General features: G+C 44.9%; 1 protein-coding gene across 1 annotated transcript in view; it reads right to left on the bottom strand.

Annotated features, from left to right (window-relative positions):
• Nucleotides 1–9,472: 9,472 nt before the first annotated feature.
• Nucleotides 9,473–15,649, bottom strand: part of clpb (ClpB family mitochondrial disaggregase) — a 35,915-nt gene continuing 29,738 nt past the window's right edge. The window contains 7 exon segments of the mRNA XM_080459413.1: nucleotides 9,473–11,583; nucleotides 12,235–12,339; nucleotides 13,212–13,331; nucleotides 14,273–14,320; nucleotides 14,322–14,347; nucleotides 14,733–14,888; nucleotides 14,977–15,142. Of these exon segments, the coding sequence (XP_080315539.1) occupies nucleotides 11,386–11,583; nucleotides 12,235–12,339; nucleotides 13,212–13,331; nucleotides 14,273–14,320; nucleotides 14,322–14,347; nucleotides 14,733–14,888; nucleotides 14,977–15,142 (819 nt within the window). The 3' untranslated portion in view covers nucleotides 9,473–11,385.

The raw sequence follows: 15,649 nt of genomic DNA, 5'->3' as shown, positions 1-15,649 counted from the left end.
GGAGGTCAGCCGGTGCAAACACCGGGCTGCAAAAAGGCAACGGTGAGGGGACTCTTCAGGTGCTGCTGCTTTTTATTTTCAGAGAGTGGAGGTTGTCGTAAACCAGCCAGAGACGATCTGTTCTCTCCACAATCTCCCAAAAAACCCCAACTATCTTCAGCTCTGTGGTTTATATCTCAGCTGTTCTGCTGGGGAATTAGTCCAGATGTTTTCTCTGTGGTTCCACCTTCACTTTCTCCGGGATGTCTCGCTTTTTTTCTCTCTTCTAAATCTGTCTCTCTCTCACTCTCCCTCTCTGCTCTGGGCTCGCGCTCAGTTTGACAGCGCGCTGCGGCTCGCGCGGTGCTTATAATAAACTTGGTCGGGCGCGAGACAATGGCGAGGCGGTGGTCTAGTTTCCATGACAATAGCAGCAATGAGTGAGCGCACAGGACGGCCCTCCTCCTCCTCCTCCTCCTCCGAACTCTCTCTCTCTCTCTCTCTCTCTCTCTCTCTCTCTCTCTCTCTCTCTCTCTCTCTCTCTCTCTCTCTCTCTGCACCGCCCACGCCGTCCTCAGCATCTCTCAGCTTGCAGGTGTCAGCAGAGTTGAATCATCAAGTCTTAGAAAACAAAAGCCACGACTCCTTCATTTATACATGTTATCATGTGCATGTTTCCATTATCGGACCAATGTTCGCTAGTGTGTGTGGTGAGTTCAGGCCCACATCACAGCAAAATCAAGTTGCGGGCTTACCTTACATGTCAGTTTGACTTTACCATACAGATATGTTACAATCAAACTGCAAGTGCTTCTGCCGAATTCTGAATACCAAATTCCACAGTTTCACTCTTCTGTATCTTCTGTGCGCAGTTTCCAATAAAGTCCGGCCTACAATGTCTCTAACACCGCTGAGGCCCATAAATCATTTTCCCAAATCAGTTTATCTGGCTCTTGATTCATCTAAAAATCTCCTTCTTTTGTAATCTGACTGTTGAAATGCAACTAGAACGAAACTTTGAAGCCTGTCGAGGTTAAATCAAATATACAAACAATATACAAACACAGGGAAACACACATATGCATTGACTTACCTCCTCCTTTTGATGAATTTTAATTCTGAATCTAATTACGATTCATTGAATTGAACGATGTCTTGCTTGGACATGGGTCTGATATGACACCATGGAGAAGATTCATCCCCCAAATAAAGCTCCAATCCCGGTGCCGGTCTATCTGCGCCTCCATCGGCTGCTGCATGCTTTCGAAACAACCGCAGCTCAGCCACAGAAGTCTTTATGTGAGGGAAACCGTCCAGATGTGACGGTGATTGCTCAGATTAAAAGCTTTGATTTGATTCCGATCACTTTTTACGGAGATGTCACCAGAGTGAGCGTCACTTTGATGTATAGGACTGGAGAGGGAACCGGCTGCGGAGACAACCACGGCAGGCTAACCATAAACGCATTGACGCTTCATAAATTGGTTTAAGTTTATTGTTCGGTGTCATACAATGTGATAAGTCATATCCCACACGGCCCCCGTAACACACACACACACACACACACACACACACTTACACACACACACACACAGACACGTTGGGTTTGAAACCGGCAGGCAGGCGCGCGCACTCCGCGCCGTCTCCAAATCTGAGGCTGTTATATAAAAAAACAGAACATGAAGAGTGCTTTCAGCTTTTCAGTCTGTTCATGAAATTAACAGGCTCTTTATTAGTGGTTAGATTTCCCCAAATAATATAATCTACAAACCAAAATTACGTTGTGCGTGCACGCTTCGAATTAATTGAATTTGACCACCCGTGCCCGCGCGTAAAAGTCCGCGCGCTCCGGTCTCTGCTTGACCAGAGGCTGCATGATGATGATGATGATGACGCTCCTTAATGATATTAACCCGCCACTTACACGTGCGCATGCGTGCACCGACCACTATGCGCCAATTTCAAGCACAAAATGATGAAAATCAGTGTTTTGGTTTTTTTTCCCCGTGGTTGGTGAGAGTTGGTAGATGCTCAGCGTTTTCTGCAGATCTGGATGCGCATCGTCCATTTTCTGTATGTGAGAGGCTCATAGATATGAGCCCCAAAGGGTCTCAATCATCTTCGATTTGACATAGCTACATCAGTTTCTATGCCAAATACACAGTTCTATTGCGATGACGTGATTGTTTTTTACTCCCCAACCTGAGATGATCATATCAATTAAGGAAAGACAAGGAGGTTAAACTGTAATGATCAAAGATTTATGAGGACATATGAGCAGCTTTCAAACTTTATTGTTCCCCACAAAAAAAATGGATTGAGTTTCTGTTAAATGAGCTTGATTCATTCATGGAAATCGCTCTTTTTCTTATTTATAATAAATGCGCAAGCAAACTCGCTATCCTCCCTTATTATATAATTATCTGTATATGATCAGTCCAACTGGACGTGATAGACACCATAAGCAGCGGTTTTGCATCACAACTTTTTACAACAGATGTAATGTTTATTGCGCCACTATTTAAAATAAAACTTCCATTATTAAGTCTTCTGAGAAGAGTTTGAATTCCACATTAACCAGTGAGGTCTGTCCCGGCTGTTGGCTGCCCTCGTCCCCTTCTGCTGGGTTCAGAGGTGAGTTTACCGAGAAACTTAAACAGTTTCGAAGTTAAACTCTTCGGGCCGTTTCTACATCCCTTCTCAAAAAAAAAAAAAGAAAAAAGAAAAAAGAGCAGCCAGGAGCGACCCTACTCTCCCGCTTTTACGCATTTAAACTCTAATCCCTTCAAAGAGGGGACCGGTCTCTTCCAGGCCACTAATCCGCCCTATAGTGCTCGGGCGCAGGGGGAGACTTCTCCTCCGAGGAGGCTTTAACTTTGGACTTTTACATTCATGGGGTGATTTGGCGGAAACAGTAACGGGGAGCTTTGGCATTCATGGTGTCTGAGTCAACAGAGGGGTGACACAATGGGCCCCCAGAGGCTCCTGAGGGCTCCTGAGAGAGGAACCCCGACTATGGGGATTATAAGGAGGACTGGGCTTTTAGGGAAAACCTTATGACAGCACTTAACAGTTGTTGTCCGTTTCTAATCGGACTTGTGATTAAGATAAAGGATCAATTCACCTCTTGAGAGATTATTTTCTATTTTGTTTTAAAATATTCCATGTTTTAACCTGAGGTGTTAATGGAAGAAGATTTTGGGCATCAGTGTGATAAAGCACAACTGGAAGGAGGAAACTATAATCATAATAAATCTTAATTTCTCAATTTAATATGCTCTGCATTTGATCACTTGTTAACAATGCATGTATTTGCTATATGTGATAGCGATTTTAGAGGACCAAATGACTCATATTTGTCCTGCTTTGGATTATTCTTCATAAATATAGCGAGGTTAAAACGTTTATTTTTATTCAGGCCCTATTAAGTGTCCTCTCTGCCCTTCTCTGTTTTAAATGTGAACCTGGCACGATCTATAAAGAAATTAAATCGTTGGGTTTTGATTTTTTGTTTGTCTTTTTGTGTTTCTTTCTCATCTGCTCCAATCTTTCCTGCGGCTCCAATTGTTTTTGATGGCCTTCCACCCCGGGGCTGCACGCAGATCTGCCTTGGAAAAACTGGTGTGTGGGTGTGTGTAAAAATATGTGCGCGTGAGAGAGAAACACGGGGCGTTGGTGGAGGAAAAGCTGCTCTCTATGATGGATGGCTGGAAGGTCTTGATGGAGACATGGAAAGGAGTATGGATAGACACAGAGGATAAGGGATGAGAGAAGGATGGGACAGCGGCTACACTGGTTTGATGAAAAGCCACGCGGGAGGCCGCAGCCCGGGTCTCTGTCCCGCCACGCCCGGCGGTGGTCTGAGACCCATGAGGCTGTCAGTCAGAGATGGACACCGCCAGCTCCATCCATCAACCAGGACTCAAAGAAGAACACATCCCATGTGCTCAAAGACGGTTTGGCTCCAGAATATTGATTTACAGGCCTGGATATTAACCTCCTCCTTGTCCTGATTTGTTAAAGACGCGCAAAGAGCCAGAGATGCGTGATTATAGAGTCTGCGTGAATAAAGTCGACTAAAATGTAGGATTACAATATGAGCTCCTGTAATAAAATAGAACCCAATCCAAAGCGATGTGGCCTGTGAATTTGCAGATATCCTCTCATGATTATCACATTCAGGTCAATTTAGTATTGAATTGGTTTAAATGCAAACAGTTACGATAAGATAATTAATTTAATAATCTGGATGATTTGGAATGGATTGGCCTAAAAAGGTTACAATAATATCGCAATTTACTATTTATTATGTCCGGGTGTTGTTAACAGTCTATGGAGAAATTGTATAAACCACAGTGATTTCGACTCTTTGTTTTTAACTTTATAAACGGGAGACACAAATAATGAATAGGCCTCAAATCTCTTAGGAAAACGTCATATGTTTTGCGCGCTGCAGAGCAAAAATGTACAATGTCAGTTCTCTCTCTCTCTCTCTCTCTCTCTCTCTCTCTCTCTCTCTCTCTCTCTCTCTCTCTCTCTCTCTCTCTCTCTCTCCCTCCCAGGTATTCCCCACATCACTGTTGTTCCTAATATCAATCCAATTTATAAGTCCACATTTTTCCTGTTTGCAGAGTGCTGATGATTTCTTACAGAACTCCACTTCCTAAGCTCAGCTGACTGCAGCAGGCCGGAGTGTGATCCTCGCGCACTCTTCTACCTGCGGTGTCACTAAAATGTGTCGTGTCATCGCCCCTTTCTTAAGGTCCTCTTCCCTCGGAGGTCGATTTGAGTGCGTATTAAATAAAATCAGAATGTCGTCTTTACGGCTGCGGAGGCTCTGCTGGCGGGGCGCATTTGATTTGCTCGGTGATGGATGAAAGACGTAGGAGAGGGGGGGTGGAGAGAGTTGGTGTGGAGTCCGGGGGTCCCGTCGGTGCGCCTGTCCCCGCGTCTCAGTCCCCAATTACCGGAATACGCGGTGAAGCACCAGCTCCAGACGCATCATCCACCCGGGTGAGAGGAGAGCAACCACACCGGGACTTTAAGTTACAGTACACCACTCAGGTGGAGCTGATCAAAAACAGCGTGGAAGCACAGAGAGGAGGATAAAAAGTAAAAAATAAATGAAACCACCTATTAGTTATTGGCCGCATGTTTTAATGTTGTCATCTCAATTTCAGATCCATTAGTGCAGGGAGTTGTATATGGATGCCCAGTGCAAAGATCACACTATACAAATATTGTGTCAATGTCAGATTTCTATTATAAATCTCTTTTTTGACGACTGTTGGGATAAAGTATGCAATATGAGCCTTCCTTTTAAAGCTTTTGGTCCTTATATAAGAATGGTACTGTCGTATCTGTTACACATGGATGTTCATAGTAGATTATAAAGCATTAAATGTCTCATGTGATGAAAATGGTTTATTTTTTATTATTATTGTCATGATTACTTATAAATCACAGGGAAAAACTAAACTTGCTTTTTGCTCAATTGAACCTGTTGTAGTCCGACTGGACTGAATCCAAATGAAAACCTGCTCCAAAGGTTTATCGAGGTGAAGTTGCCAAAACAAGCCTTTTACGTTTTCCAATTCATTCGAACGCAGCAAATGAAAGCGTCTTCACGTGTAAGTTAGTGTACCATAACTTGAGCGCAATATGACGCAGAGCGGCTGCGGTTATTCTCATGCTGCGTACATCTCTCCTGCGGCACCAGACCTGTATTACCCTAATGGATAACGGCATGTTACTTAAAAAAGAAGCTTTTTAGGATAAAAACCAGCTCCCGGGAGACCGGGGCGCACACACCACAGCTGGAGCGGCCGCGCGCAGGAGAGCCTCTCCAAACAGGCTAATTAGATCTGCAGCTCTGGCCTCGCGCTCTGAAAGCAGCCCAGCGGCGGGGCGCGCGGAGCTGTGGAAAGTTAATTGAATTAAATTCCCTCTAAACTAATTAGGCTGCAATCTGCCACGCGAGCTGTCCCTGAGCAAGGTTTGAATTAGGCGGAATGGATTTGTTCCTTTTCTTTAAGAGAAAGGAGAACAGACTGCTGTGTTTTTCGGTGGGCTTCTTTATTTGTCTTTTATGCTGATTCTCCCCGGGGACCGTCACGTGGTGGTTACCGGACTGCACCCCGGTTCGCCTACCCAGACCCGCCACCGACCCACCGACCCCCCCCGACCCCCCCGCCCCCCCCCGCCCCCGGGATGAAGGGTGAGGCTGCAGGAGCATGAATGAGGAGCAGCTTCGGACCGGAGGACCTGAGTGGACTGAGGTAATGGAGGTGAAATCGATCGCCTTCCTGGGGGAGCGCGAGGCGAAGAGGAGAGAGGAGGAGGAGGAGGAGGGAGAGGAGGGAGAGATGAGAGGAGTGCAGAGGGACACGGATGAAAATCCCCCGTTAAGAGCAGGGACAGATATGATAATGGGAGAGCCGCTAGTAGTCGTTCATCATTCACCACCTCCACCTGCAGCTGCTGCACCTCTCTGCTGCTGCTGCTGGACACACACACACACACACACACACACACACACACACACACACACACACACACACACACACACACACACACACACACACCCCTCATCAAGGTGAGTCACAGAACATAAAGTGAATATATTTCTAGAAGAGCTAAACTGATTTTAACACGACACACATTACACTCACACACACTCCTCAAGTGAGTGAGAACAAAACACAACATCAACATGATTATAAGATGAAAGTTGAACGAGTTAAAACTGTACTTTAAGTAAATCATAGTATAACGAAGTATAACAGGAAATGTAGTGGATAACACAGTTGTGAGCACTAAACACAGAATTCGGGCTGAAAGATGGTGAAGTGGTTTGCACTCATCCCTCACAGGGACAAGGTCCTCGCTCAGAGTCCACAGCCTTTCTCTGAGGAGTTTCCACGTTCTCCCTGTGCATGTATTTGTTTCCTCAGAATACTTCCTCCCTACATTTGGACACAAATGTCTGTACACCAGCAGTGACGCACATGTAGTTAGTGACATTAACCTTAAATGAATGTTTTTGGATGGTGGGAGACCAGCAGACATTTGTGTCCAAATGTAGGGAGGAGAAGTAAAAAGCCGTCAGTGAAATATATCCTGAAGTACAGAAGGACCTGTACTTTGTTACTTTCCATCTGTGATTAACACTTTGGTGCTGGATTACCTGCTTTGCACTTTAGCTCTCCTCAATTTGTATGAGGAGCAGGAGGTGGGAGAGAGACAGGAAGGCAGAGAGCGATGAAGACGGACCCGCAGATGGATAAGCAGAGGAGGAAGCAAAGAGCTGAGAGGGGAGGAGGGAGGCTGAGCAGGAGCCCGAGGGAGGGTGGGGTGAGGTAGTGAGTGAGTAAAGTGTGGCGAGATAGAGGGAGAGGGAGGTTAGGACGATGGAGGGCCAGGTTTCTGTTTCTCCATAATCTAATCAGAGAAATGGCAGCAGTCAGAAATAGCCTGACGGACAGACTAAGAGCCTTTTCTCTTTCTCCTCCTCTTCTTTTTCTTGTCTTCCTCAGGGAGGGTAAATGGATACACACACACACACACACACATACACACACACACTTTGGCTCCCTAAAACCATAAATTGAAGATGTGTTTGAGGGTTATAGGAGATGAGAAAAGCCTCGAGGTATCGCAGGCAAACCTGATCCACTGTCCAGATGCAGCGTCTTCAAGAGCCTCGTTTAAAATACAAGTCGTCCGGCCTGTTGCTTGATTTTCTGTGGGTGTCAACAGTTTCCTCTCCTCGGATTTATGCAGATGATATTACAAGTATTTGGCAGCTTATCCATAGCACAATCTGCAGATAATACAACCGCAGAGCTGAGACTTACTGATCCGTGTGGTAACTACGAACTGAGAGGAGTCGTGGATAAAAGCCTGTTTAAATGTAGGTAAAAGTGAGTGACATCACCAGCAAATATCATCAATTAAAAATACCACAACAACATACAGCATTTAGTATTCATTCTCTGGCAACTTTTTACTTGTACTCCCCATATTAATCTAATTTGATCTTTTCTATACCAGGAAGTCCCATTAGGATCATTTCTGTTGTGAGGAAGATGTGGTCTGTGTAGCTGAAGATGGAATAGAAGCTCCAAACACGCAAAGAAGAATTACAATGAAGATCATTATAACACAACTTTGTGCATATTACAAGAAAAGTTTAATTGATGGAACGATATGAGTGTTTCTGGCTTGAGATCTCTTCATATCTTGAAGGTAAGATAGAAACAGCTCAAAATAACTCATAGCTGGTTGCTCTCAGGATCAAAAAAGAGATATGTAGTAAGGTTATTTTCCCCACTGCCATTGGTGTATCAGTGTGTGCAAAGCATGTTGGGCCTGCTGGAGTAGTGAAAATACACATTTTGGGGTGAAGTACCTTTAGAAATTGTAAGAAAAAGAGGTTAGAACTTGAATGTCTTTGAATGTTTAATGTTAGGGAAAACAAGAGTGTCAAACATACAACCTGTGGGCCAAATGTGCTCTGTGAGATGTTCTTACAAAGTAAATGTTAAGAAAGTAACTATTCCTAATTTGTCCAATGAAAATCTCACCTTTTTTTTTTAAGAGGAGCAGACATGAAAGAACACAGAGAATTAGAGATGATATTGACACAGAAAACTCACAGCCTGAGAAACCACAAGCTTTTGCCGACAATATCCGGAAGAGAGACTGGCAAAGAGCCAGAAACAGGTTGCTTGTAAAAGGTTTTGTAATGTTTGGGTTTAGGGTTTATGCCAACATTTTCAGGACATACTCGTACTTCTTTTGAGGAACAAAACTGAAGTTGAAAAATTTGTTTCTGTCCAACCAACAGTGTGACAAAAACACCCAATCTGACAATCCTCATGATAAAGAACCTGTAAATGCATAAAAAAAACAACCTGATATAAATAAATGATTCTGAGATATCACTACAACACACAGAGTACTTCCTCCTCACAAAAGCAGATTTGACTTGGTGTAGAAGTGACTGAAACAGACTGTGCTTGTGTCATTGGGGGGTCCAGGCGCCGCACAGTCAGAGATGGTGACTCTTTTCCCTGCATGCTAATTCCTCCCTGCGGAGAAGATATTCCTTCTGTGTGTGTGTGTGTGTGTGTGTGTGTGTGAGAGAGATGCTTTCTGCGTCTGTGGCGTTTCACCGCGCTGCATTCCCGCCCAGTGTCCGACACACACAGACCACCACAGAGGAAAATTCCTGGCAGATTCCTCTGTCATGTTGTTTCACGGGGTGGACAGGGGTTATTGTTGTTGTGGTCCCACCCAGGGGCCGGTCACACACACACACACACACACACACACACACACACACACACACACACACACACACACACACACACACACACACACACACACACACACACACACACAGGCCCATTCATCAATCCATCAGCAGTGACAGTGCAACGCCGGCTGACAAAAAAACAACACAGAGGAATTCCCTTTTTTTTGTTGTGATGACTTTATTTACAGGGAAGACGCTGGGACAAGAGAATGAGGGACGTCGCTAGAATACATTTGGCGCCTCGTCAACACGTTACTCAAACATCTATGATGCAACACTTTGAATATCTTTATTTTTTATTTTTTCCCTTCATGGCTTGAGATTTCTCTTTACGTCACACGGTGAGCAGCGGCAGCAGGCGTCGTAACGGACGATAACATGCACCAACACAAAGCATTTACAAGGCTCTTCTATCAGCCGTCGGTCACCTCAGCTCGTGATTCCTCCACTTTCACATTAGTTGCTCGAGTGGAATTAATAAGAGAATCATGTTTACATGTTTCCATCAAAGCAGCTCTGCTGGTGAGTCTACGTGGGTGATCCGTGCAATGAGACACATCTGATATCTTTGGTTATTAATGGTTGTGTTTTTCTTGCTATTTTCACAGTTAGTCCACCACAAACAAAAAAAAAATCTACTCGTTGAATATATGTCACTTTTTTTTTTTTTTCAATTCACGTTCCTTAAACACCCCTTCAATGTCCTCTCTGAGAAAAATAGCAGGAAAAATGCTTCAACCCAACACACCAATAAAAAGAAAATGACAAACTCAAAGTCTTTTCATTGCTATTTGTGTTGTCAGGGTGCGATTTGCTGGGGAAGGGAGGAGGCATATACCTTTCTTTAAAAGTTTTTTTTAAAACGGTAAAAAAAAAATCTTGATAGAGAATAGATAGACTCCAGCAGACCCGACAGAAAATAATTGTCATGTAAAAATAACTGAATTCACTCTCGCACAGCGAGGAGGGGTTACTCAAGGTATTCTAAAATGACGGCGCACAAACTTTCATTCAAGTTAAGTAGTAATTCTGGATCATTGCTGGACTTTATGTATTTTCACAAAACATAGAGATTTAATGAACATCTGCTGGGACCTGTCAATAGTATAAAAATGGCTGAAGGAAGTCTTAAAATGAAGCCTTGAAACCCTTGAACCTGGGTTTATTGTTTATGTTACATAAATGTCAGTTTCAAATTTCACATATTCCATTTTGTTCAGATGAAACTTTAATATAAGAAGAATAAGACATACTCCTCCCAAGTTGGTTTCCTCACAAATCGCACTCTGGCACTCTGGACTTGGGCACCGAGTTAAACAAGCCAACAAGCTCGCATCAACCTGTCCAATGTTGTAAATCCAGGCTCTAATCCCAATCAGATTGAATATTAAACAAACAAATGTGAACTAGAAAAAACAAAGTGCCAAAACTTTACAAATTCCAGAGCTGGAGTGAAGACAGTGATTCACTACTGGACAAAGTATTAGTTGAATTGAAATACTGTCTCTTTAAGAAAACACTTTTATATATCTTTTTTTTTCCATCTATGGTTACATATAACAAGTGATAGATATGTTAAATGAAATTAAGCTCAACAACTTTTTCAGAATCAATGGCTTTGAAATGAATGAATTACTGAGTAGGACAGCAAAGCGTTAACCACCTTCAAATCTGACATTCATCTTTCAAATTCAAGTACATTCACTTCAATAAACTAGTTTAATTAATACTAAATATAGTGGCTTTATGAAGATTACATTGACAATCACTGTGTAACAGCTTTAACTCTACAGATCCACTACAATGGCTTCAGTTCACTGATGATGTCAGAGCTGATGGTCGTGAAGTTGCTGGATCTTCTGGAGACCGAAGCGCCTGCGACTCAGCTCTGATCTACACACACCGTCACGGCGAGGAAACGTTGGCATGTGACTTCTGCTTGTGAGAACTGAATTATAGAGGCAGTGATGTCGAGTTTATCAGAGGTATTTTTATTGGAAAGTACCCATCACGAACCAGTGGAGGTCTTCACACTGGGCGACGGCGACGCGATGGGAGTGAATACGACCTCGGGTTGCGGTCCTCCGTTAGTGTTCGGGGCTGAGCGGCGGGCGGATGTCCAGCGTTCGGGAGGACCTGTCCTCCCCGACCACCTCCAGGCGCAGGTTGGGCGCGCTGTGCTCCTTCAGGTCCTCTGATTGGACGGACAGACGCAGGGTGCAGCCTTTGGGGAGCAGCTCCTGTTCGTACGCTGCAGCTAACTGGTTGACGACCCGTCGCTCCACCTGACGGGACCAGCGGCAAAGTCCAAGGTGATGTAAAGACAAAAGCTGCGTTTCACTGAATACTTTATATCTAAGCACACTGGCAGTTTTATCCTAAACACATTCTTTTTTTTTCTCTCTCTGTGCCTGCCTCTATAAGAGTACTATCATAGGTGCCTGTAACAAGTCTCGCATGTGAGGAGCATGGGCGCAAAAAGTACATTAAAACATGTGAACAAATCAGGAATAGTCACATCATGACTTGTGTTAAAGATTCGGCAAAGCGTTTCTACAAACATTACAAAAAAACGGAAAAATTGGCCAGTCAAAGCGAAAAGATTTCCAGTTTGGTTTTGCTGTTGGCTGCATTAACAAATCAGGAATCAATATTTCACCATTTATTCATATAAGAAGCATTTGATTACTTTCTAGAAAAAAAAAGCAAGTGACGAGAGTGAGAAAATAGAAAAATCAGCACTGGGTTCGGGGTCGAACCACACAAGACGCACATTTCCACTACACGTTTGTTCTTCTGCTTCATCTGTTTATTTTTAATCAATAACAAAAAGGAACTTTACAAATATAAACTGACAAGCTCGAAAGTGATGAATTAGGTGATAGAAAACTTTAAAAAGTATTTTTTTCTTTAGATGTGATACAGTGTCTGAATACCTCGTGTTTGATGGAGCGAGCTCCGTAATGCATGTTGTACCCCCCCGCCAACAGGTCCAGCACGGGGCGGTCCCACTGAAGGGTGATGTCATGGCGCTGCTTCGCCTGGTGACAGAGAGGGACATGTTGGGTTAACAAAAAAGAGAGAAAACGGAGGGTGAGACCTGGAGTGTGGTCTACCACGGGGGGGGGAATACTGTCAAGCAGCATGTCTGCCAGCGCTAATCAACAGGCCCTTAATGCGTTTTAATCAAACGCCAGTCAATAGTAGTGATCAGCGGAGCTCATTTAGCTGCAGATGTCGACACTTCATCCAATAAATAGAAGGTTGTGTTTTACTAGAGATATGAAATAATGTCCTAAACATTTAATTCCTTAAATACAAATGAGGGACTTGTGGAGAATTCGGTTATAATGAGATTTCCGCCGCCGCGTACACACGCGGACGAGTTATTGCGAGACGCGCGCACGTGAAAACGGACGCGCGGCCACATTGCAACGCTGGATAAACAGAAATGAGTCGGGTTGCTGTCACGCCGGCTGTCAGGGCAGCAGCTGTAATATTAATAATTAAATATTGATGAAGGCTCCACATGTTAAACACTGTAATCTCATTACAGTGAGTAACAGTGGCACACAATATCGATCTGCGTGTGTTTCTGCACGGCTCAGCGGCTGCAGGATGAAGTGGGCGAGCGCCTCGCAGTCCCACTGGGGGACAAGCGTTTTATAAATGCGGGGCGATGTGACGGGATGGCCTCCGAACACTCACTCCCTGCCTCCTTCTCCTCACACACGGTGATGATCGACTGAGACCAAGAATCCAGCAGCTTCCTGGGATGTAACGGCTCGTGATGTCAGATTCCAGACCGTGAAAGGACCGAGGAGACGGGATTTTGGCAGCTGAAGACTCTGGAGCGAGACTTTTCCCAGCAGTGGGGAGATGAAACACAGATAAAGCGAACACCTCGCCGTACCTTTTTGGCCCAGAAGCTGAGCTCTTTGCTGACCAGCTGCAGCAGCTCCGAGTGGCAGAAAGGCAGGAAGTACACAATCTCATTGATCCGGCCGAGAAACTCGTCCCTCCGGAAATGAGCCTGTGGAGGAAATAGAGAGTGAAGTGAACAGTGACGAAGCAGCACATCATTCAAACTATCATCAAACCAAAGCCAACGGACAAGTTGTTTGAAAGAGTTTAAAAGTTTGTCCCCGGGCAGCGGTTTATGCCAGTCGAGACGAGCGGCCGTTTCCTCAATTCTGCTCCATTCTGATGAATTATTTTCATTGCGTAGCGGTGAAACAAATCCGCCTCCTTTCGGTGATTAAAGCGTCTTAACGAGCAGACCAGACAAATAAATGGACTTTAATACCAAAGTAAAGCGGGAGCTGCCAACTCCCAGGCAACGAGGCTACAGACACTTTCACACTCGCAGTGTTTCTTCACTTCTTCGGATGGTTCGCTCCATTTGTGCAGACGGGTAAACGATGGTGACGACCTGGGTCCGAGTTCATTTGCCAGTGAACAGGGAAAAAAATATATACAGCCAAGCTGAGGAAAGTGAAGAGATCGAAAAAAGAAAATGTCTCGTAGGCCGACGTGGGGTAATGACGAGGTGCAGGAACTCTTCGGGTCAGTTTTACACCGGGAGTTAACGTTTCGGACTAACCACTTCATTATTACCATGAAGTCACATCCGATAAATGGCCCAGTTGCGATACGAGTTATCCAACCACGGCGCACACTGCTCACGTTTAGGTATTACCTATTTTCCTGTGACGCCACCGTCCCGGGACTCATTTGCGATGCATGGTATTCACACTGCAAAGCTTCTGTGGTCAGATGTGTCCTGGACCACACCGGGAAGCGGCTCGCCACATGTGATCAGATCACGCGATATGCATGTTATAATACCAGGTGGTGAACGGGCCCATTGACACATGGCTGGATGGCGACACATCACGGCTGCTTGTGGCCACTGAAAGACGACCCCGCTCTACAACAGCGCGTCGGAGTGTGTGCATGTAGATTTCACGTTACCTTCAGGATCGGACGAATCATGTTGTCTTTAAATTTCCGGGAGATTTTTGACGTCGCCACTCTTCTGTACGTCGTCTGTGGAAAAGAAATGAAGCGAACATCCGTTAGTATAACAATGTGATAATAATGTGATTCACAACATCACACTGTAACCACAGTCAGTTTGGTGAATCTGTATGTTGAAACTGGAGGATGGTTCTTGTGCTCATGCTGCCTGTGTGTGTGGGTCTCTCTCTCTCTCATCTCTCTCTCTCTCTCTCGCTCTCTCTCTCTCTCTCTCTCTCTCTCTCTCTCTCTCTCTCTCTCTTCTCATCTCTCTCTCTCTCTCTCTCTCCTCTCTCTTCTCTCTCTCTCATCTCTCTCTCTCTCTCTCTCTCTCTCTCTCTCTCTCTCTCTCTCTCTCTCTCTTCTCTCTCTCTCTCTCTCTCTCTCTCTCTCTCTCTCTCTCTCTCTCTCTCACCGAGTCTGTCGGCCAGCTTTCTGCGGCTGACCTCCTCAGCTTCCTGTCGCAGCTGCATCGCGTGCTCTGCGATCTCGTCGCTTGCGACATTCGACGTCATGATGAAGATGGCGTCTTTACATTCGATGGTCTTTCCCTTCCCGTCTGTCAAACGACCTGGAAGAGGAAACGGCGTGGATGAGCGCTCGACAACGCATGAACACTTCTTTTTCGTATTGAAACTCAGAAAGTAAATTAGTTGGACGCACCTCATCAAAGAGCTGCAGCATGATGGTGAGAACGTCCGGGTGGGCCTTGTCAACTTCATCAAACAGGACGACTGCGTTGGGACACGCCCTCAACAGCTTGGTCAACTGCCCGCCTTCCTCGTGTCCGACGTATCCTGGTGGGGAGCCGATGAATTTGGCGACCTGAAACACGACCACGTGCTCAGAATAATCAAATGTCAGGCTTGAGTTGGCCCTTGTACTCTACTTCAACCGTTTCTGTTTGACCACTAATGGAACTATGGAATCCCAACATCCATAGACACTTCCTACAGCAGCAACACATCGCACAGGTGTTTGTGTGTTTCTTTCCCATTTGCCTATGTGGAAATGTGTCTTTGCTTGCCATGACCAGATTTCTCAGTAACTTTGGGTTCCCTTGACCCTCAGTCTAAACTTGCAGGCTCGCGCTTCTCCTGTAAGACATGAAATTACTACTGAACAGAGTTGAAATTGTGTTACGCCTGCAGAAATCGAACTACACGTGCACAAATATTCATGAGCAAATCTGTGAACTTACACATCTAAGAAGGAATTAGCTAATCTCATTACAGACGCACAAATATCAAAAATGTGTTTAGTCCAGAGAAAACATACAGTGACTCATGACCTCTGGAGAGCTCCGCTGGTGCATTCTCGGAGCACTGGAGT

This window comes from Lipophrys pholis (assembly GCF_963383615.2).
Source record: "Lipophrys pholis genome assembly, chromosome: 3".
Taxonomy (NCBI): domain Eukaryota; kingdom Metazoa; phylum Chordata; class Actinopteri; order Blenniiformes; family Blenniidae; genus Lipophrys; species Lipophrys pholis.
Note: the sequence above shows the minus strand (reverse complement) of the source record. Positions and strands in the feature narration are given on the sequence as shown.